General features: G+C 39.0%; 1 protein-coding gene across 1 annotated transcript; it reads right to left on the bottom strand.

The window, feature by feature from the left end:
* Positions 1-749: 749 nt before the first annotated feature.
* On the bottom strand, positions 750-25,314 carry abhd17c (abhydrolase domain containing 17C, depalmitoylase). The gene is made up of 3 exons (XM_034581698.1): positions 24,407-25,314; positions 10,680-10,859; positions 750-3,381 (listed from the first exon to the last, which is right to left on the bottom strand). The coding sequence occupies exons 1-3, from the start codon at positions 24,889-24,891 to the stop codon at positions 3,162-3,164; spliced, it is 885 nt and encodes a 294-aa protein (XP_034437589.1). The 5' UTR covers positions 24,892-25,314; the 3' UTR covers positions 750-3,161.

Here is a 25,314-nt window from a genome sequence, read left to right as displayed (position 1 = left end):
TGTTTAGGAAATTTGTTTTCTTGATGTGAAGCACTTCATTTAACCTAATGACAATCAGTTAAAAAAAGAACACTGCTTCTTAGATTATTAGTTGTGTTTGCTCTTTGCTGTCTTCACTGACAGGAGGTAGTGAGCATTTTGAAAACAGCATGTAGCTTCCAGCAGAGCTCAGAAAACAGCTTAGAAACTAAACACAGCTGGTGCAGGACAGCAACCCACAGAGTAGCTGCTGCTGTGAACTCACACTGACTCACATTCAGCTCCCACACACTCCTGCAGAGGGTTTTTTGTTCCACAGATCAGCTTCCTTCAACAATCCCTTCCCTCCATGCTGCCATCCACTCATTCTAATGTATCGTGCACGCAAACACACAGTCAGGACCAGACGTCCTCACGGAGAACAAATTGGTACAATGCATGGAAGTCAACATAATGTAAGCTGTACAAACTTGTAAACTATGAGGACAAAAGTGGTTCTAAAGTGCAAAAACTACAATAAAAAACCCAACAGGAGTCAAATGTATCACAGTAAGCATTCAAAGCGACATACTGTACGTGAATTCAGTAGCAGGAGGCATTAGTAGTAGGAATCTACAGTCTCATACAGACACGGATGCTTCAGGTGAAACCGTACTGACGTCCCATTGTAAATGAGCCAGTTCATATAGAGTGAACCAAGCCTCTGGAAAGTAAGGACAGGCAATAATAAAGGGTGACTGTAGAAACGCAGTGGAACAATAAGGTCACACACACTTTCATGCATCCTTTATTAGCATTAAAACATCCATTGTGCTGCCTTCTAGCAACAACCATCACATGTATAACAATCTGTTTCATGGTATATTTAAGGCTTATTTCATCTTTTTTAAATGTTACACCCCATTACAAATCTGATTCTACAAGCATCATGTGTCTTATTTGCATATCGTGAATCCAGTGTTAAAATCAATAAGACTAGACTGCCCTGTGTAAGGGCTAATATGTATAGAGAAGATATTGAATTATACCAATACAGAGGATTATCATACGAACTGGCTTCAGACACACATCAGTGTAAATCTATCAACATTAAGTTTGGAAAGCCTTTGTAAAAATGTCAGTATCAAAAGAATGATCAGGGTGTTTATTTCCTTTAAAAAGAGGAGCTAGAAGAGATACACTAGAGAGAAAGAGAAGGCTCATTAACCAGAACACCGGCCCAACATTAGTTAGAATCAGAAAACATTACTACCCGACTGACAAACCACTTCACAGCAATACACAGATCAGTCAACGATCATCACAGGTTGCTATGCAAATATCCTTCAAACACAAACTTACCTCTGAAGACATTTCAGCTTATTCCTCAATGTGGTAGTGTTTCACTTATTTTTTGGTGTGATTTAAACTCCATCCTTTAGTGTTATACTTCTATTTTCCCCCCCATTTGTTTTGGTAAAAGAACAAATTATTCAAAAACAAGCCACAACTGTCAAATGTGATCAACATTTAATTTCCCCTTCATAGATCTCTCACTTGTCTTTGTTCTTATCCCAGCTTCAACTCCAGACTGTCACAAGGCTCAGAAGACAACAGTGTTTGTAAAAGAGGGGCATTCAGAGCTCCCATTACAGGCGGGAACACATGGGTGACCGAAGGGGACGGTGATGGTCAGGCTGAATTTGGTTTTAGTACCATGCTGTCATGTCAGTACCCCCCACACACAGTGTCCAGCTGTCATATGAGCGACTGATTGATTCCTCTGATAAATAGCAGCAGTTATCAGTCCCACGAGAGGCCAGAAATGTCTAGGTGAAATGTGTACGAAACGTAAGGCTTTACTTGTAGTGTGAAATGACTAATAAATTAGAAATACACATCCAAATCCAGCAGCATGTGCACCTTGAATACGTTCACATAGAGCAGGGTTCATAGTTCAGTGTCTTTAGTCCGCAGGTAAACCCAGCACCATGCTGCCTGGCTTCAGTTTACAGTATTGAGTTAAGTGTGTTCCTATTGGAAACAGTTGTCAAGTCTCATTAGCACATGATGTCCAGTTAACAGACATGCAGCCCTGATACATGCGGCTCTCTCTTCTATTGAGGTAAACTTCTACATTACCCAACATCTGGGATGTTCATTGCTGCGTTGCTTACTTGCAGTTTCACACACTTGCATTTGATGCCAATATCACAATGTCAAATGGTCCACAGATTTGAGGTTGTGTTTAAATTCCCCCAACAAGGTTCGATAAAATCGCTACCAGAATTGGCCAAGTGTGTGTGTGTGTGTTCCAATAAGCAAGGCATGTTGTAAAATGTTATATTTCTCAATGAAGTTTGGTGCAATCTTTCCCCTGTATGCCAGGTGTTGCATGTACCAGGGACCACAAAGATCACAGCTATAAAGGCCAGATGTGCAGGGATGCACTCTGGTTAACAGCTTCTATACACAAGTCTGGAAAAAAAACTAATAGAAGTTAAGAAAAACATGGAATGCCAATAACAAAAAATGTATATAAACATCTTCAAAAGACAGAAAAAAAATCATTACCTGAAAATGTCAGCACCTTAAAAGTGCAACTGTTTAATCAACCCTGAATGGCAACTTAAAAATACATAAAAAGTACAAAACTTCTATTTGTATTTCTTGGTGCAAAATTGATACTTCTTCACCTGGTATAAAAGAATACAAAAAAAAAAAATCAAGCTTGAACATTGCAAAGACTCAGTCAAAAGGAAAGCAAGGGATCGTGGGAAAAGCAGTGGGAGAAAAAAAGGAAATGTGACAAAGTGACGCTCACATTGAGAGACACTAAAGACCGGGGGGGGGGGGGCTGGAGTGGAAAATGAGTCCAGATTCAGCAGCGAGTGCAAACAGTGTCTAGGCCCGGGCTCATTGGTAGACTGGGTCCACATGAAGGAGCATTACATTTAAAGCCAAAGCTGTATTTCTTGCTGGGACTGGTCTTTAGCTCAGCTGCACCTCAACAATCTAAAAGGAGCTCCTCTTGCAGTGTACAACATGTTACCAGCATGAAACAGCTGCAGGGACAGGGGAGCACAGTGTGATGAAGTTGCTCCAGTCCTGTGCCCTTTGCCAACAATGGGAGCTCGGAGATGATAAGGATGAGGCTTCTTGATTGTGTTGAGATGAACCCCAGCCTGATGGCTGAGCTCCCCTCAGGAAGTGGGAAGCTCGAAGGAGATGAACTGCTTGAGTCTCTCCAGGTACTGGGCATACAGTTCGATGTCGTTGTGGCCAGCTCCCTCCACCCACAAGGGTTCGACAGCACGGGGGCAGCGCTCGTACATGGCCAGACCATGAGAGAAGTCGATGACCTCATCCTCTGTACCGTGGATCACCAGCACTGGGGATGCCACCTTGGACACTTTGTCAATACTGCGGAGAGAGAACAGACAGAGACATATCAAGGGCTAGTCTGAAAGGGCGACGGGCTAACAGGAAAATAATGGGTCAAACCATGAAAACATTTACGGTTCTGTCAGTTTGGATCAGAGTGCTGACCACAGCTACTCTTCACGGTTATAAATGGAAGATTTGGACTCACTGGGGTGGAAACTAGGGGACTTCTCTCCATATATAAAATAACTAGATCTAAATAGATGCCATTGACTGGCCCTCACGGACGCAAAACTGAGAAGAATCAGTCAGGAAGGATAAGGATAAGCAATTGTCTGTGGCCACCACATACAAACCATTTCCTTTTTTAAGGTTGTCTTGCTTTTGCCTCTCTATTGCACCTGTTGTCACTTTCATTTGCACCAAAGCAGGTGAAATTGATTCACACTTGTGCTTCCTAAATGGACAGATTGATATCCCTTGAGCTCTGCCTCAAAGAGCTACAACAGTAAAATCCAGCTTTCTATTATGCTTTAATACACATTGATGACCACAATCGCAGGGGACTCTGCCTTGAGTAATTTCAATAATTAATACTTAATTATTATTTTACTTAACTTTCCAATGCAGGTACGGCATGTTAGCCAACATGACATAGTCTGAGTCCCGAGACTCTGAGAAGACGACAGTGGGACTGGAGTTGTAACAAATGTGCAGCTGCATTACTGCTTTAGCTCCAATTCTGATGGCTTAGGTCAAAAATTCCAAATGCATTGCAAAGTTGGTATAAATATGTCTGTGTGTAATGCACTCATACACATTTAGTTAAATGATGATCAGTGTTGTGTGGCCTGGATTAACTTGTACCAAATTCCAGTGTCTGCCATGCATTCAAATTCCTCACTAATCATCCTCACCTACAACTAAGTGTAGCAGCTAAACCTCGTGGTGCCCTGCTGTTCAGATAGAGGTTAGTTGGAAGATAAATGCAGGGAAATAATTGCAAGCTAATTTCATTCCAGATGGAATTAAACTATTATTCTGGTCGGGTATACAGACTGAATCATTGCAGATGAGACTGTCAAACGTGCATATTATCTCACCCAATATTTATATGAATGTAACAGCTACAAAGAAAAAACTGTGACAGAGGAGTGAAAAACACTGGATTAAAGTTAACAGACTATTCGGGCTTGGGTTTATAGCATTTTCTTAAACAAATCCAGTATCTCATCTTATAAAATAAAAATCCATTACAGAATCCAATTATATTAGGCAATTCATATTTTTAAGCATCTTAAGTTATAAATAAGTAAAAATCAAGGGTTCGGTGTAGATGTCTATTTACATTTTCTTGGTTTAATGTTAACAAGCAATTAATGTTGTCAAGCAGTAACTACAACATGACAACAATGAATATCTGACATATTAGAGTAACAACTGCAGCCTACTGACTTGGAGCATCTTAGCTGGTCTCAATTCAGAACCATTTGATTACTCACTTATAAAAATGGAAATGTGTCAAATCTGTATAAATGGGAGATACAAGCTTTGACAATTGTCATGATTTGACCAGCTGATTGTTTTCATTGGTCTGGTTAAATTTTTAAATGTAATACTGATTACTAGCATCATGGGCATATGATGTCAGGAAAACGCATATGAAATACAAGAATCTTAATTTGATTAAAAGAATTTCATATTATTCTATATAAGGGTCATTGACGTGACGCCTATATTTTCTGTCCGACTGCACTTTCTTCTGTTAAAAAAAAGGTTTAAATACATAAAGAAATACCATATATATGTAGTACCTGTCCCATATATGTACACACTTTAAATTTCCAAAAACCATTAGTTATTTAAATGTTTCTGTTTTTTAAAGTGTCAAAATATCATGTGGTGCAACCGTCCGGCCATGACTGCTGTTGTGAAAACTTCTTTGAAATTACTCAAAATCTATTCAAATTTATTTTCTGCCATATTTGGCATGATTTCCAAAGTCTTTTGTAGTCCTGTACAAAATTGCAAAGCATTTGCATTTATATTTCCATCATAGTATACAAACAAACTTTGTCCAATGATGTCCATTTTATGAAATATCATGTGGTGCGACCATCAACAAATGACCAATTTGGGACTTTGATGTTGAAATCCATTCAAAGACAGGAAGTTGCATCATAAACCATTTTGCCAAGGACCCATGGAAGCAGCAACAGGTTTGTAACTCTCTCAAATTTGGAAAAAAATAACCTTTTTCACAGCTGGTATGTAGTTGCCACATTTGGATATCATGACCTCAAAAAAAACTATGAATTCTAAGTTATTTCAAAAAATATATATTTTGATTATAAATTTCATAGTGACCTTTTGTGCTGACCTAGTTTGTTTTCTTTAGGTGGCCAATTCTGTGGCTGTAAATTTTGACTGAACTAGAAAAATATCATGTGGTGCGACCAAATGTGGTGCGACCATTGCAGAGTGTTTTACATGATAGATATATGTCCTAGATTGGGAGTTTTGGGGCTTTTTTAAATTCAATTAATGATTTATATACATAAAGTACTTTATTTTAGTATTATTTGGAAAATATTTCTATGCAATTAGAGTATTTTTTTCTAATATTTCAGAAACAACGGTTTATGTTTAATTATTGTACAAAATCATGAATAAATACTACCCCAAAAATGTAACATGTAATCTTATCTCGGTTATTATGAATTTATTAGTAATTTATTATTTATTTATGTGTTTATTTATTTATAACTGTTTAAATTTATTTTACCAGATGCCACTTCCAAGAAAAATAAAAACCGCTCAACTACAAATAAAGCAACATGAAGTACATATTGCTCTTATGTGTTTTTCATTACTGGACGAAATGCATATTTGCATTAAAATGTTCATCTATCATTAGTCCAAAATAACTTATTGATTTATGGCATGACATTACATATCTTTTTCAGCTACGAGAGAAATAAACAGCAGGGAGAGATTCCATATGCCAAGTCAAGGGAGTTGATGGAGAAAGAGAACAGGAAACAGAGAGAAATGGAGGGCTGCATCCACAGCTTACAGAGAAAGTAAAAATATGGCAAACGCTGTGTTAGACCTTACGCCGCCATCTATGGAGAACATTCCACCAGTTCTGGTTGATGTAGATGTAGCACAAGAGCAGCCAGTTTGTTCACAACAATGTGTGCTGCACTTAAATGTTCTTGATGAGATTTTTATAAAAAAAAAATGTTTAGGAAATGTTTGTGTTCGTGAAATTCTATGAAATTTTAATAAAATCTGGTTTAAGTCAAATTTTTTTATGGAATTTATTGTTTATTGATCTTTTTAAACAATAGGAGGTTTTCATATCATTTGGAGCGACCACTCATCATGTGGTGTGACCAATAACACCAAGACCTGTATTAAATTTAAAGTAAATATGAAATATTAATCACTGATACAGTATGCTTAAATGAATGGTATTTTTTAAACATTTTTATCAATTTTATGCACTTTACTGGAAAAATAAGTCTGTTAACTACATTTAATAAGGGGACGGTGACATTATAGAACAAAAATATGAGATCATTATTTACAAAAACTCTAAAGAAATGCAACTACTTTGTTACTAATGAAATGACTATTATTGAGAAATTGTAAAAAAAAATTTTAGCATATTAAGGAAATTAATTCATTTTAAGATAAATTACGGTCGCACCACATGACATTTTTTAAGGCCACGGCCAATTCATCTAGATGAAAAAACACTCAAATCAAATAATTTGAAATTTTTATATGATTTTATGTATACACAACATTCCTAATGTTTGAATAATTATAATAGATCTTTTTTTTTGTATTTTAAAATTGGCCTGTTGAAAATCCTTATACGTCATTGACCCACAAACCAGAGTTCAGAATTGCTGCATTATCAAGTTCCTCCAGTTTAGGTTTTTTTCCTGTAAACCGGCAACAAAAGTTTCCGTAGAATTCTGGCTCCATTCCGCTGCTGCCATCATGTTTTGCATAATGCTACCTTGCAATGTAAAAAAATAAATACTAAGTGGATCTACACCAACATCTTAATTGTTCTTCCCTGACCCATACTGCATCTTTCCAGCAAGTTCCATAGAAATCCATTCAGGTGTTTTGTCTAATTTTGCTTACCAACAAACAAACAAGCAAACCAACAGACAAGAACATAACCTTCTTGGCAGAGGTAAGAGTAGGTTCTGTTCCAGAAGCAGCCAAGACACCACCACAAATGAGCTTCCCACATAAACCTATATGTTTTGGACCCTGAGCAGATCCTCTCTGTGCTTTTTTGAAAATTCTAATCTGGACCTTTGATTCTTCCTACAGATGAGTTGTTTGCATCTTATTTTTTTTGCTCTTGGAATACCGAGTAGAATCCTTCACAGTGTTTATTACTTCATCAACAATGCTATGTTCCTCAGACATTCGTTGTCCACAGTGGGGCGTGTCAAAGAACTTTTTTAAAGAAAAGCCAGTGAGCTTTAACAATGGACCAATAATTGATTTGACCTTATTTTGGCCTTATGGCCATCTTTCCATGCTTAGCGCCCAAGGTATCCAGCATAAAAAATGTTATTCATCCAAAGCCTATTCACCTTTAAAATATTCTCATTCTACAAAAATAAGTATCACCTGTGAAAAGTGTTGTTCCAACAACAACAACAACAACTCTACAAGTGATGTATGATATACAGAAGACAAAAGGAGGCCAAACCCCAGCATCAAACTTGATTGGGGAACTAAATTATACTGCCGGTGGGCTCTTGCTGGTTTTACAAAAGTCCAGCTGAAAAGCTTTGACTCCAGACATCTTATCTTGCCACTCTGACACAAACCTCAACAAAATATCTGCAGCATGAGAACATTCAGTGTTAAAAGTCTCACCAACTTCGAAAAACAAGAGGGTAATAACTGAAAAATAAGCTAGTTTATTTGTACACACTTGAAAATGCAGGATTTAAAAGATGACACTGATATTACCCTATGTTGAGTAGGGGTGCAACGATTAACCGACGCGGTCGACAAAAAACGATGACAAAAATAGTCACCGACGAATTTAATAGTCGATGATTCGTTGGTTACGTCATAGCGCGTGTTTTTCATGCTAAACGTCGTTTTACCGGAGGTGCTGTTGGAAGTAGCTGAGGAGTGAGCGATCTCGCTCCCTTCCTATCTCTGAAAGTCGTGCATGTGCAATAGCGACAAAACATAGCACAATGGCGGCGTCCGTTGCAACACCATCGCGTACCAGAAAGTCAAAAGTATGGGAGAATTTCACCCTTAACTTAGCCCGAAAAAAAACTACCTGCAATATTTGTAAGACGGACCTTGCTCTCCATGGGAGCACGTCCGTTATGCACGAGCATTTGAAGAGGAGGCACGTTGTACATTATAACGTAGACGATGCAGACTCGCCTCGATAAGATAGCCTGTTATCTAGCTTGCTATATAAACAGAGTTGTCTTGGCAACTCCCACAATACCTGTGTGCAGTATTCTGGAATCCATTACAAAAATATGGTTTGAATGTAAAAAAATTTTTAGCGAGTTTAAAAGCGTAATGTTATCCTATTGCCTGACAAACATCTTATTTAACCACAATTATGCAGTCAGAAGAAGACTGTAGTTTTGTTCGTTGATGTTTTTATTGCTGCTACTTTCCCTGTCCTTTTGTTTACAGAAAAACGGAAACTTGAATTTAAATAAAAAAAATTGTATTAGCATTTTGCCTGTCCTTGGTTTTAAATGGACAAAAACTTGATTTCTTTGTTTTTGTATCACTAGTAGCCTAATATGCAGCAAAGTTTATTAAAAGACATTTTTGAATGAAGTATCGATCTTTATTGTCTTTATTTTCAGTCATCACATGCCGCGAACAACCTCAAGCTAAATTTAAAAGCCGATGGCTAAATAAGAGCAATTGAGAATTTGTGTGATTCATAATCCGATTAGTCGATTAATCGTTTCAATAATCGATAGATTAATCGACTATCAGAATAGTCGTTAGTTGCAGCCCTAATGTTGAGATCATAGTGTTTTGGTCAGTAGTACCCAATGTTGTTTGTTTATCATTGTTGGTTCAACATTAGACTTAGGGCACCGACTGACAGACTCTAATTCCAAGTCCAAAATTACAGCTATAAAGATATTAACATAAAATGTGATTAAAAGTTTAACAAGATTCCACAATGTGAGCAACCCAGCTGTTATTTAGACTACATGCTAGCTACCTGACACTAACATAAGCAATCACATGAAGTGGGTTCTCTTTATTTTATCAAATCGAAATTAGTAGCAAATGGCATACCAAATCATTACATCTAAGTAATACGTTTGTTTGGTAGAGGAATAAGAAAGCTAAAAAAACACAACTTGATATTAGAGAATGTAGATTCCTAAAGGGATAGATCACTGAAAAATGAAAATTCACTGATTATCTCCTCACCACTATGCTGATGGAGGGGTGGTTGAAGTGAGTCCACAAAACACTTCTGGATTTTCAGAAAAAAACAGCATTGCAGCAGAATCCAATCAAATTAAAGTAGATGGTGTCTTCTTCTTCAGACGCAATAAAACAGAAAAAACACAACATGCCTCCTACGGATCGTGTGGTGCCATCCAAGTGTCCGCAAGCCCCGACATTCATATTAGACTCAAAATGATGTATTAAGCCTAAAAGTCCAGCGGAAGTAGCAAAGCTAGCGGACGTAGCCACACAATGGGGTGTCGGAGGGTCCGTGAATGCACCTCGTAGGAAGATATGAGCACGGTGTAAATGATGCCATTTCAAGTCAAATATGAATGTTGGGGCTTTCAGACACTTGGATGACACCACATGAGCAATATGGGGGCATGTTATGTTTTTTCTGTTGTTTTATTACGTCTGAAGAAGCACTCACCATTGACTTCAATTGTATTGGATTCTGCTGCAACAATGTTTACCCCTGAGACTCCAAAAGTGTTTTGTTGACTCAAACACTTCACCCACCCCACCATCGGCATAGGGGTGAGAAGATAATGAATGAAGTTTCATTTTTGGGTGAACTATCTCTTTGATGTGTAATGTGAGTGCAGGTCAGCAGGGTAGTGAGGACAACCAGCTGGGTGATGTGGCACGGAACATAGCGGAAACCTGACAGTTTGTTAATGCATGCATTGGGTAAAGTATTAACCAAATTAATCGACATTAGCAAAATTAGGTCAGTTAGAAGATATAAAAGTTGGTTGCGATACATTTTCGGCTTTTTCCTAGCCCTATGGCTTTTAGTTGGCCAGGTAAATGTTGCTGTGGTGTGTGAGACTCACCTGGGGAAGGCATCGAAACAGTACGTCTTGCGTGTATCAGGGAAGGCCACCCGTAGTCCTGACATGAGTGGAGAATGTAGGATGACAGCGGCACATTCATAGCGAGCAGCCAGGTCAATGGTGGGCACAGTACCAATGCTCTGACCGTACAGGATGATGTTCTCAGGTGTTACACCATACCTGTACAACAACACACAGCGAAACAAGATTTATGTATAACATCATTTTAAATAGAAAATAAAATTTGTATTTAACATTGGGAAATATCTTAAGGACTTTATGTTTCAATGTGCGTCTTTGTGTGCAAGTGTGTGCAAACATGTTTAAGTCAAAGTATGCCACTGCGGCAATGACTACTTTAAACCATTAAGTGTCTCTGCTCTTCCACGTCCCTCTCCCCAACTGCCCCCATAAAAAGGACAGCATTAATGTCAGCAGGCTTCTCATAAAGAATTCCCTGACTGTGCAGGAAATTTTCTAGCCATGTAAGCTCTGGCATTCAGTAGCAGAAAAAAATAAACGTTTTTTAACACTAAAGCATGGGAATAAGGTGGATCATAGGCTTAGAAATTATCATAAATCACATTTCCAAAAACAATGTACATGACATGTCAGTAATTCTGACTTTTATTTCCAACAGGATCCTTAATATAAAGCCCCCTTTTACCATTTGGTCCACTGAAATAATGTGAAGTCTTGCTATTGTTTCCTATTCATTGTGGATAGATATCACAGATTCATATTCATTTAAGATCTGATACGGGAAAACTTTAATGTTGGCTTTGTCAAGCAGTTGGCAGGTCCAAGAAATTCACCATCAACAGTCCCTTGTATCTAATACTGTTACACCATGACAAAGCAGTGAGAAGGCCAAGTTTGAAAAGTCTCAGATTAATGCAAAAATCATTTGTGATTTATTAAAATACTATGGGAACATGTTTTTTATCCCCAACTTTATTCAAGAGTGTGGTTTTTAAGTTGAGAGCAGGATTTACTAATTTCACAAATTTTGTAATGCTCCCACTCAAAAGCCTGCTACTGTTTAGTTTTGCTGTGAAAATGTGAGGAAGTGAGAGTTTATAACAAGAAAGTTTGTTCTTGAACTTGGGGAAAGTGTTTAGTCAAGATTCACTATGCTTTTATATTTAGGAGCTTTCAATCACATTGAATGGTCTTCATCAGACAACACTGTTTTCCAATGAAGACCTTTGGAGATATTTAAAAAGGAAGAAAACTTTGAACCTTGTGACAACCGTTATTGGATTCATATCATTACATGTTTAGTGCAAATGTGTATTCATACATTGCTGAGTGAAGCCACTATATGTTGTATTGTATAAGGCAGATCAGTAGATTCCAACTGATGCAACCTGTGCGAGCTTGTGGTAAAACTTATTAACAGTCCACAGATGCCTGGACCACATGAAATAACCATAACCCCATCCTATCTGAATATTTGTAGCTCAGTGAGAGCAACATCTCTTTTTACGTCTGGATTCTTTTGAGTGTACTTGGAAAAACATTGTAGAGGATTCATGGATTCAGGTATGCACTGTTTGATGCACAATAGTGAACTCTGACCTGAACAGTGGCATAGCTTTTCCCAGCCTCTCTTCTGAAACACTATGGGGTCAAAGACAGTGCTGATAGAATACAGACCTGTCTAGAGTTTGCCAGGGAGAGGAAAAGAGAATGAGGACAGGCATGCTCCCTTGGCAGAGCCCACAACCTAGGAAGCTTTAAGCAAACCGTCCCGTTTCCTGACAGTGCTGGAAATGCAGAGAGAGGCTGAGCAGAAACGCTCAGCAGCCCTCTGCCACAACACGTATATACAGAAGGATTAGGCCCTTGCTTAACAGACAGCCATGACAAAGGATTTGGACAAAAGGTGTTAGATTGTATGTGTCCTATGAAGTGATGCCATCATAACAGCTCTTCAGATAACAGCTTGAGTGTGACTAATCTGCTGGCCTAGACAAATCATGCCTCTGATAAGCAGCAACCCAACTGAACAGTCATCCTGATAGGAGATTATGACCCCACACATAAACAAAGTGCCTACAGGCTGCCAGCTGACTCACCAAACACTAGAACGCCTCTGACAGGACACTTCACCACTGTGAAGGTGATTATAGCTCTAACAATCATGGATTTCAAAAAATCTGACACCAAAAAGACCCCCAAAATGGAGTTTAGACTCTTGTGATCCTACAGACATCATTACAATACCAAGTGTGTTGTTCACATTTGAGAATATAGCTGAGTCTTAACAGAGACAATTTCAAGCAAGTACTTGTTTGAAATATTCTTCAAACTTTAATACACGCCTGTGCCATTTGTGTCAATTATAATTATACATTTTTTGTAGTAGCCAATGTATACAAGTTTCCCAAACCCACAACTAGAGATGAAATGGTAAGGAAACGTATCACGATTATAGTGAACAAAATGATCATGGTTGTCAGTATTATCGCAGTGTGGTTAAAATGTTTTGTCAATGTTAAAAAATTACTGATACACAAACTACATATAAGTTTTATATTGACATAATATACATTATCAATAAAAATGATGAAAGTATTTTCATCCCCATTTCTATGTATATTGTGGGAACGGAAAGATAAATGACAGAAGACGGATTTATACATTTAACATTTGTTTTCTTATTGATGACAAGTCCAAATGAAAAGAGTTACTAAGATTAAAAAATAAAATCAAACTAAAACATACACCATAATTAAATGTGTCTCTCTTTGCTATGCCTCTGAGCAAACAACAGTTCACACTTAAAAAGATCGAGTTCTAAGTTCAGTTCATGCAGATGAAAATGAACTAGTTCACGTTCATAGTTCATTTTTTATTGGGATGATTTAGGTGACAAACCTACGGTCATGTGTTTGGTTATGAATCGATGGTGTCGGATCATGTCTGCATGTCGCTCCACTCATAACACTGAGTCCTGACTGTGAGCGTCACGTCTACATGTTGTACTGAGCACAACATGTAGACGAGTCATTTTCATGATGTTTAAATGCAGCCTCATAAACTCCGGAGCGAATCAAACAAACACTAAGTGACTTCATGTGCTGATCAGGTCCTGATAACTAGTGATGAGTGTTTATTAGTTCAAGTGAGAGCAGAGAGGACACAGAAACTCCAGCTCGGTACAAACCAACTGCAGCTTCTGCTCTGATCATGACGCAGCGGCGCTGATCACTGAGCAGCTGTGACCAGAGAAACTCTGTGTTTCACTGTTCTTCTACAAAGTCACTGACCGGCTGCTTCACGTGAACGAGCTCTGATCTCACTGCTTGTGTCGCTCTGAGCGAGTGAGTAGGGGCAGGTATGGGTACATGGAGCAGGTCATTCTGCACATGCGTTAAAAAAATTAACGAGGTTATTCCACAAATTAATCATCCCGCGTTAAAGCGTTAATTTTGACAGCCCTAAAAATAATAAATCAATGGTGATGTTATTATTCTTTATATTTTAACGCTCTACACATCAATGCACAAATGGCTTGTGTGGTGAAAAACTCTGATGAAAGCCTTTTCTGTGTCCGGTGGCCTCGCTGGCCCCCTCTTGGCAGCACCACTGCATTGAGGCACATCATTCAGCGCTGGTCAACAAGCAACTATGCTCCTCTGCTCTTTTCTAATCACTCACGCGTAGAACTGATCTTAAAAAACCCCCTGCTGAATTCATATTTGTTCATGGATAAACTGAGCGATGCCTCTTCTGCAACAATGAAGTTAAATCACTGCATTGCGTCATAAATCTGCTTTAAATCTGTCTGCTGTGTGTGTGTGTGTGTGTCTACTCATCTCTGACGATCTTCACACAAACTGACGATCACATTTAGTTATTAATCAATGGTGTTGTATCATGAATCCGATTTAACACTGATGTTCTGGCTTTGCAAGTCATATCTCGTCTCGTGTGTGGCAGGTGAACTGCGTACGCACAAAATGTTGGACGTTTTTAAAAATATGTTTATATACATCCCCTATAAAAGAGTGAATCAAACAAACACAAATCAATCTTCACAAATGCACATAACAAAGCCCATGGTGCATGCTGCGTCAGTGCACCTGCGAGCGGGACAGTGTTTTTCCATAAACTTTACATCGTGATAATCAACTGCGGTTTTAATGATAATTTTAATTTCATATGGTAATGCTGACCATCAGGAATTTTATTGTGATTAATCGTGAAACCGTTAACTGTTTGTCCCTCTTGTCAAGAGTCTCTATGACAATTTCATTTCCAAAACAGTCAACGCCGTTTTTTCAGATAAGATGGAAGTAACGTGGTGTGATATCTGCTCTTTTGTTTTTAACAAATAAATTCATGCAACTTGGTTGAAGGATTATCTGCAGGAATTTGCATTTCACTGAACAATCAGTATTTTGTTTGGTGTGGAGCTGTTAAAGAAATAGTTCACCCAGAAATAAAAATCCACTCATTATCTACTGGGTGAAGTGTTTGAGTCCACAAAACACGTTTGGAGTTTAGTTTAATACCAGCTCTCATGTTATTAATTTAGTATTGAGCGGCAGTCAAGACTGAAATGTGAAAACCATTCAACAGCAAAGGCAGATTTCTGTTCAAACTGAAGTATATACACTTGTTAATCACACGAGTCTGACATGCTTATTAATCTGAATTGACTTCATCATAAAATGTGGAAGCTTATAGACTGCAGTTTCTGTGACAGGGTCTTGAACTGGACAGGTCTAATATAAGTTAGTAATTGCAACTACTATAATTAGGTGAAAAGTGTCAGCACAACATACGGTTCAGTGGATAAATGTTGGGTTTATAAAGAAACGACTGTAACACACATATGGGCTAATCCAGAACTTCCCCTTTGTGTGGTGATGAAGATGATAGAAAGTCACAGTAAATGAGGCAGACACTATGAAAGCTCAAAGTCAATGAATAAACGGTGGACAATTAGACAACCTACACGCACCTGCTGGGTGAGTGAACTTAGATAAAGAGACCTAAAAAACAGAAGTCCATCAAATTAGCCCAGTTCATACATGATGTACATCGTGATTCTAAGACTCCATTCAGACTTTGTAATAACATCCATCCTGAGAGATCTAATCACAAGTGGACAGCTGTAAGTACAGGTCTGAACAAACCCAAATGAACAGTCAATGTCAGTTTAACCTTACAGACCACAGAGATGTTTGTCTCATCTGCATAATTTATTCTAATGTCAATTAGATTATATTGATTATAAACCAAAGCTTGTGTAAAACAAATACAAGCAGAGTTGAATATACACTACTTCAAAATTGGCCCTTGTTTGAGAAAGGAAGGCCAAATGTGCCTGTGTTAAGTTTTAAAACGGCTGAAATCGAGCCAGTTAAATATTCCAAAATAAAAACATGTTTGATTAAAAAGAATAATGACCTTCATTTTCTCTTGTATAATTAATGAGCGAATCTACTGATGCTACTCACAGTTCAAGGAGTGGCAACAATTGTAATGAACTATGTTTAGGGAAAAATCGTGTCTTTGGGCTACTTCCAAAGAAACAGAGATATAGAGGGAGAGAGAAAGAAAAGGAGAGAAAAATGTTTCCACATGCGAACTCAAGCCAGTATAAAATAGCTTGTTCAAACATGCGGTGTATAAATTCCATGGAAACATCAGGACTGGTGCAAAAAACTGGACGTCAAAGCCAAGGTAGAACAGTCTCCAAATGGAAGAAGCAGTATTTTTCTCGCATAAAAATTATACTACAGGTCAGTTTATATAAGACAGTGAGGATTATTAAATAGTTTTATCCACTACAGATAATAAATCCCCTTACTGCTTTCAGAGGTGGCAAGTGATCTAAGCCAGTGGTTCCCAAATGGGGGTACGCGTACCCCTGGGGGTACGTGAGATTTTTTTTAAATATATTTAAAATTAGCATCCATTCAAAAATCCTTTAAAAATTGTTATTTAATAAATATTCAATAAAATATAAGTGTAAGTTCATGAACTGAATTTTATATTCAGTAGGCTATTCAATTTCATTATCCTAAAAACCCAGAGTCTCCCCCATACCAGGATGGTTTGACCCAACCTGGCACACGCCACCTGTCATCACTGCCGCCTTGAAAACTCAAACAATGGAGTCGTGGTTAAAACGTAGCAGCAATGCCGCTGAAAACACGGAGGGACAAGTGCCAAAGAAGGCGAAACCAGAGCCGGCAAAATTCCGTCAGTATTCACAAGAATATGTTTTAATGCTAAATGAAATGTAATGGGATTTACGTCCACGAGTTGCCACCCACCCAAGGCTTTGTGTAGCATATCCCCCGAAAGATGGTCGAGACTTTAACTGATGTTTTCAGGTTTATTTGAGCCTTCCCTAAACAACACCGTAAGAGCTTGTGCCTCTTCGGAGGGTTGCTAAAACATAAAACTTTTCCGTTGTGAAGTCACAGATTCATAACAGGAAGTCCGCGTCTCTACCGGAACACTTTCAAAATAAAAGCATGTAATACAAAAACGGAAATGAAATTGTCTGACCTTAAAGCGAGCAAATATTTCACAATAAAATAACAGAAAGACACTTCAACAATATTAACAATAACATAGATTGGGTTATTTACACTTTGTGTTTTTTCTGTGGGGAGAGATTAGCCAACAGTGGCCTGAAGCCAGCACATCTTCAGCAGCATCTCCAGACAAAACATGAAAGTCATGTTGGTAAGCCACCTGAGTTTTTTAAGAGGAAACTTTCTGAATTCAGGTCATCAAGACACGATGCGAAAAGCCTCCCCAAAGCAAACGGAAGCAAGCTACCTGTCACTTATCAGGAAAAACTCCTGGAAGTGTCATCTGACCGTGGCCTCCAGATGAAGTTTGCCACATCCACACTCACACAGTTTTGGGTGTGTGTGAAGCAGGAGCACCCTCACCTGGGACAGAAAGCTTTGGAGCAGCTACTACCCTTTGCCTCCACATATTTATGTGAGGCCTCCTTCTCTGCAATGACTGTGATTAAAACAAAGCAAAGAAACAGACTGTGCCTGGAGAAGAGCTTGATCACAGCAGTTGCTTCCCTGCCACCAAGACTGACAAAGATCCTCAGTGAAGCACAAGCACAAGTTTCTCACTAAAATGTAAATACAAAAGCACTCACTCAGTTCAATGCAACAATGTAATCTTCAGTGTTGACAGTTTGTAAATTTAAGATCAGTATTCTTTTCGATCCTTAAAGAAGAGATTTTAAAGATGATAAATATTTAAATTTTTTATTTTGAGCTTATCTTTTATTTAAAATTAAGTTAATGATTTATTTTTTGTGAAGAAGTGTTTATCTATAATTAAGTTCATGAGTTCAGTTTGAGAACATATCTTTATTATGATCCCAAAAGAGGGCACTTTAAGATAATTATTTCTTTTTTAATAAGTCTTTAGTTATTTTTATATCTTTTTATTTCCAAATAGTTCAAGAGACCACTACAAATGAGCAATGTTATGCACATTGATTGATTTATTAAACTTTGTAACTAGGCACTTTCAAATTTAAAACTCCGACACTAATGGCACAGCACTGTGTATTACATCTTTCTTTCAACCAAAAATGCTTTGCGCTGGTTAAGGGGTACTCGGCTGAAAAAATATTTCAAAGGGGGTACATCACTGAAAAAAGGTTGAGAACCACTGATCTAAGCAATAGATCACTTACATTTTCTGCCAAAATGACAAAAATGTTCCTTCATCCTGACAATAATTCAACTCAATACAGACTTAAATATCACAAAACCAATCTTAAAAAAATAATGGAAAAACAAGCAGAACATCCTGTAGCTCTGTCACGCGCCGTTATTACTGCAAAAAGACTATTTGTTGGTAGAGGGTAGAAAAAAGTAAAACGGGGTTGTTAAACAAGACCTCAGTGTCTCAGTTGCTCTGAAGGGACACATCAAACACAAAAGCTTTTCAGTGAAAATGATAGAAACAGCCAGTGTCATTTAGATGAAATATTGTTTCATCAGACATTATTGTTTCCAAATCAGAGCTGTGATGTGCCGCTTAAATCATTCTACTTCATTAAAACCTAGTGGGAGAATTGTATAAAAAGGCTTTCCGACACAACTGGCATTACAAATCACTTTTGATTAAGGTCATTAAATAGACCTGGTGGATGACATGTTGGGTCTGTCCTTAGTGATGCCTGAGGCATTCAGGTGGATTACCAAAGGTGAAATTATGAAGGTTGAAAACGATGTTCATATTCTAAGATAAGGTGCTCTGTGAAAATTGATTTTAGACAATGCTGTCGGAAAATATGATCAATAAAACACAGCCAACAGCTCATCATTACTCACAAAAGAGGAGTAATCTAAACACAACATACCATCAACCATGCAGAGCTGGACTCATTTGGATTCTCAGATTCTGTTAAATGTACCTCGGAGGTCAACAGCAGATTAACCTTTTAGGTGAGAGAAAGGTATTTGTGTTGTTATTACAGGAGACTTGAATATTATGCAATGTCACAGCTTTTCATAGTTTCAGAAAGTGCTTTGTCAGTGCAGGAGAATGGTTAGGCTGAACACTGTGGCTTGTTTGCATTTTTTTAAACCAATCACAATCCTTTTGGGCAGCACTAAGTCCAGGATGCAGTGATAGTGCTGCTGCAAAATAGTGTTGGAGGTAGGGATGTCACGATATGAAATTTTAGTGCCAAGATTATTGTCAGAGGAAATATCAGTTTCACGGTTTTCACGATTATCGATACTATATAAGGAAAAATACAAAAGCAATATATAGCATATATATATATAGCTTATAATATAGCTAATGAACTAAAATATTTATTATTATCATCAAATATATCCAGTTAGATTTTATAGTGTAACGTTTGGATATTTAAAAGTAATTTATGTAAGCTATTTTATTTAGTTGCCTTATTGTGGAAGGTTGGTCAGTGAATTTGTGTTTCCTGTCATCATAAGCAGTGTATCTGTTTGGGACTTTTATTGGGAAGGGTCACCGACAGAAGTTGATCTGTTTTGGGAGTGAAGTGTGAATAGTTGTGAAAATTTAAACGTGTTCTGGTTCAAGCCACATTCTTCATGTCATTATATTTTTACTTCTTAGTATAGGTGAAGTAAACTCTCAGCTACGTTTACAATGGTTGATAGGAAGAGAGAGAGCGGTGTGTCAACCGCTGCTTCAGAGCTAGTCAGAAACCGAAAGTAAACAAGGATTCTCCTCTCGCTGTGAACTCCTCCGGGGAGTTTTTTGTCCAGCGTTGGTGGAAATAAGGCTGTTACATCAGTTCCCTCTTCGCGCACACAAAAACATGACTTGCTAGATATTTCACCGCACAGCGCACACACAAATTACGTGACTCGCGATTGGCAGGACACCATAGTTAGATATAGTAGTTATCGCAAAACCGTTTATTCCCGACATCCCTAGTTGGAGGGACTGTGACATTACCTGCAAAGAGAAGGCATGGCAAAACTAGGAAAGGAATTTAAATGGGATTTCTTTGTGACTGAGTACCTTGATTTGTTGGGTATTTAATTCACCAAACTGGCAAAAAGATATTTCAAACTCCATTAATATTTAGGGTTATTTTTATACAACATCATGATATATATATATATAACAATATTGCAATATGCAATTGCATTATACAGTGATCCATTTTTATCTATAAGATACCAACAACAATGGCAGTGCCCATTATACTCTACACTACAGCACCATTGTTCTAAAATATGTTCACAAAATATACCATAGCAAAGTCACACTTAGGAACTTAGGAATTTTTGAAGACACCCAATTCCAGCCTGTTTCTAAGAGACAGCAATATACGTATATAATGATATGTAACAAATTTTACATTTCATTATATTTTTACAGTGAAACTGCAAAGCTCATGCTAATAAACGGCAGTGAACACTAGACCCACAAAAGATGAAAATGCAATACAGCATCCCTGAGCTAGGTATGGTAAAGTAAAATATTATTCAATGGGACTTGAAATGCAGGGAAACTAAATGCAGGGAAGAAAACATGATGCTTCTATAGATTTAAATAAATCTCAGATTGTGCAGGCTGGAATCTTTGCTTAGGCCACTTGGGAAGTCGCACATCATCGGTACAGGGTCACACTGTCTGTTCTGCCAATACCAGCCACATCAGAGACAGAGCAATGTCCAGCATAGACAGAATGAAGCCAAGGCTCAGAGGCAAGATATTTCCATGCTTCATTTTTATCTCTCAATAAAAGCACAGGAACTTCCCCCCGGGCTGCTTTTCAACCACCAACCACAAAGCCCACATTCTCACTGATATGATGAGGCCTGTGTAACCATAATGAAAGAAAATCATACTCAAAGAAATTGGCTTATTGGAATAACCAGCTGAGCTTTGATGTCTATAAACCCAAATGGTGATGGGGTCACAGATGATCCTACTTTATTTGTTTTAAGACACACTCCCTTGTTTTTTTTATTAAATGTTTCCTCTAATTCAGTTTGAACTCTGTGATGTTCCAAAACCATGGCCATAAAGAAAACCGGAGTGCGGAGGAACTCTTTGGTCATTACGGGAGTGTAGTGCATCTTTAAAGCCTACTGTCTGGATATGCAATTTAAAAAACGAGGACAATAAACCCAGCAATAACCAAAACGTCAAGACAACTGATCTTTGAGCAAAATAAATATTTTATTTTAGAAGTCTTTATGCCCTGAAAGCTGAGTAAAAGGACAAAGTTGTGTTAAAGGCACAGTCTGAATGATTTTTCACAAAATGTAATTAAAAATATATTGAATAAACATAAACCTCCTCCTCAGGTGTTTAGTTCCCCGAAGAAGAGCCTAATGATTAACACTGTTATACTGAATGCTTGGGTAGCTCACTCTACAAAGGGCAAGGGAACAATTACATTTTTCATTTTAAACAGGTATGTGGGGAGAGACGGTATTGTTTTTCTTTCAGTTACTTTAGACTGTCTGTCGAATGGAACATTAATCTAAGGCATGTGCGGAATGAGAAATGTATGGCTTTGCTTAATTTTATATGGAGTAATGATCAGACTTTGGCCTTTATCATTATTTGATAGCACAGGGACAATAACAATAGGACAATTACACTGTCGGTTCTTTCATTAAATATGCATTAAATTCAGAAGTATTCAATCAGTTATACAACAGAGGCATTGTGATGAACATCAGACCACCTCGTACCAGGTATATCTGAGAGATTAGTTGATATTGGTATGGTCTGTATATTTATATAGCGCTTTTCTAGTCCTGATGACCACTCAAAGTGCTTTACAGTGCAGTTTTCACATGCACCCATTCAAACACATTCATACAGCGCATCTATGTGCAGCACTATCTTTATGAGAAGGGGCAATTTTAGTATCTTGACACTTCGCCATATAGACTTGGGAAGACTGGGATCAAACCAACAACCTTCTGATAAGAGGACTACCGCTCTAACCCCTAAGGCACAGCCGCCCCGATTGACATCTACATACTAATTCCACAGTCTGTGTATCAGTATGTATGTGGACCATTCTTCTAATCAAATTCACACTTGGCGTGTGTATTCTTAGTGGTAACGGGAAGTTCGGTGCAAAGTTTGGGGCACTGGGGCTATTTGGACACAATGTGTTCAATATTCATACAAATTTTATTTAAAAAAAGCAACTAACGATCTATAGCAGTCAGTGTGTGTATTTTAGCGGGGATAGGGGGTATCATGCAGTCAGTCTGTGGACCCAGTTGCATCTTCTTCAATGTCTTTGGATAAACTACAGCAGCAGTTGGCGACTGGGTCAAATTGCGGGTCAAAAATGACTGCCAGGCCATTTTGACATTCTCAGGTGCAGTGGGTGCTCATCTCTGTCATGACAGCAACATTGAAATGAATCACTTCATGTTTGTTATTTTTGTCTTCAAATTAAAAGCACAATTGTTTTTTTGCTGCAGTGGTTTATATCAAGCACAATTACAGAGCTTCTATTTTAAAGAATGATGAACTGTCTATGCTTACGCCCAGGTACACTGGACGCGGAATAGCCGTGGAGCAGCTTGGTTTTCATTTCCGCGTCCATGTTAACAGATTAGACCTGACACACCGGATGCGGCGCAGGTCAGCTCAGCTGCGGAAGTCGCGCTGCTCTCCTAGAGGGCAGCTTTTCGAGCACTGTTCTCAGCAAAACTAATTTTGTCTCTCAAAAATGCTTGGGACCGAATCATATTTGGGTCATAATTGGATATTTTCATACATGTCGGCTCTGTCAGTAATTTACTGCTCCTCTGCGTCTCTATCATCCCCGGCTGCGCGAGCCAAACTGAGTGCGCACGTGTCCGATGACACTTTTTGTTTATTTGTGAGTTTGTGTGCGTTTCAGCACGATATGATGAGAATGAGCGGAGTCATTTATGAGTGAATGCGTGCAGCTATGAACAAATATTTTACTCATTTAAGAAAATTATCGATCATTATGTGGTCAGTATTTAAATTGTGGCAGTGATTTCAAACAAATTAACCTTTAAACTGAAGTGAGTCAGAGACATCAGCTGAGTCGGTGTCTGTATGTGCGTCTGTGTTTGCGTGTAGATACTCAACCCCCCCTCTGCTCATTTTCACTCCCAATCATCTCGCATCTAATGTGTGATCTAAATTATGCTTAACATCCAGCATTATCACACTTCAGAGTTCAGAGGTTACATGGCGTGTGTCCAAGTGGAGTTAGTCATGATAAAGTTCACCAACTGCTAAAAGCGTACGTGTGATCATCATTTTATTAAGTTATGGTGTTCAGCAACCCTGTCAGCAGCCCTACAACAGGCATGGCCCACAGGGACGCTTCCCAGTCACTATGTGTCTGCTTGCAGCCCACAAACTGGGATGCAGTAATTAGCCATGTCTCAATTGCAGGGCAGCATCTTTCAGAGGACCCAGTCACACAGACGACGCCGGCTGCGTCCTTTATCGGCCGTGTAGAGAGCATTGGCCGAACTGAAATGAGACATTCAGGTCTTCTTATTGCATCACCAGCTTGTCCTGCTCTTTTAGACATCACCAAGCAACAGAGCTACAAACTAAAAAGCTCTTCGGTTGATTAAAACGTTTTTTTCCATGTGGTTAACACCTAACCATGTAGTTAGCTGTTTGGTCGAGTTCTTACAATGAAAAATAAATTATTCTTACATTTCCCCCTCGCTTTTTGACACCATTACCTCTGTGAAAACCAGTTCGTCACCGAAGTGCAATGACACATGGGATATGTTGGGCCAGGGAGGGTCCACTTGGTGGAGCATACGTTGCTCTGAGGTGGAATGTCTGCAACATTAGGAGGAGCCTTCGAATTGTGATAGTCTAACCGCTGTGATCGGTCAATCGGTCTTCAAATGCAGCCTAAGAAGGATAAGGCCCCCGAATTGAGACACTGCCTCTGTTCGTTCTGCACCTTGATTTATGGTTGAGTCTGTGAGAGTGCAGACTAATCATAAATGTGATGTGTTCAAATTCATTTTACACAAACATACCAGGCTGCACCAGCACACAGTAGACACCAGAGTGTACAGCACACGTCTTCTGCAAGCCTTCTCTGCTGTGTCAGTTAACTCATGGTTAACAATGATAAACAGAGTCAGCACTTTTTAATTTAGAGTGTACGTTTGTTAATACGACCGTGTGTTATCTTACTGCATGAACTGCTGATTCAATAGTGAACTCACTTGTTCCTCAGGACCTGCCAGGCCGCTTCGATGTCCGCGTACAGGTTCTTCTCAGAGGGTTTACCGGTGCTCACGCCGTAGCCTGAGTAATCGTAGGAGAACACGTTGCAGTTGATCCTGGAGCCGAGGCCGATGTAGAAGCTGCACATCTGCCCCAGGTCCACGGCATTACCGTGGGAAAACAGCAGCGTGTAGCGACTGTTCGGGGCGCAGCGTACAAACATGCAGCCGACCCGGTTACCCCGACTGCTCCTGGTGCTGAACACCTCCACTGCGTCGAGCTCTCGCTGGGAGTACTGCCAGTCCGCCCGCTCGGTTAAATGTAAGCTAGCTACCCCGTTTGCATCGGTGTGCACCGAGTACGTGGGCTCCGGCGGGAGGAAAGCTAGCTTGGCCGCGATGCGGCTGGGACAGGGCGGACAGCAGAAGAGCCAGCACAGTTCACCGAGAGAAAACCCATTCATCCTGGGGCCTTGTTGGGGCATTTAGGCGCGGGGGGTTCCCGATATAATTGCTTCCACTTTACCAGAAAAAGCAGAGTTCTCCTTTGGTTTGAGGTCCTACCTATCAGCCATGAACCGCCTGAAGAGAGCAGCGCTGGGTGACAGGTGGCTCCTGTCTCGGCTTTGCAGCTAACACGTTAGCCTGCTAGCAGGTAGCTAACAGCACAGCTCACACTTCATGCAAGTGAGACATATATAAAACTGTTCAATTCTTACTCTTCTTCTAACACAAGACAGTGACGCGACTGCTGTCGATAGAGTTATTCTGCCTCTAAAACATAATATGTCGTGTTAGCCAATGTTTGGGTCTGATATATAAAGAGAGAGCTAACAGCCATATCTCCAGCATTGATGACACCGGGTTTCCGGTTCAACGGATATCCTGCTTGTCTTTGGTTTGCTTCC

This window comes from Hippoglossus hippoglossus, chromosome 3 (assembly GCF_009819705.1).
Source record: "Hippoglossus hippoglossus isolate fHipHip1 chromosome 3, fHipHip1.pri, whole genome shotgun sequence".
Classification (NCBI taxonomy): domain Eukaryota; kingdom Metazoa; phylum Chordata; class Actinopteri; order Pleuronectiformes; family Pleuronectidae; genus Hippoglossus; species Hippoglossus hippoglossus.
Note: the sequence above shows the minus strand (reverse complement) of the source record. Positions and strands in the feature narration are given on the sequence as shown.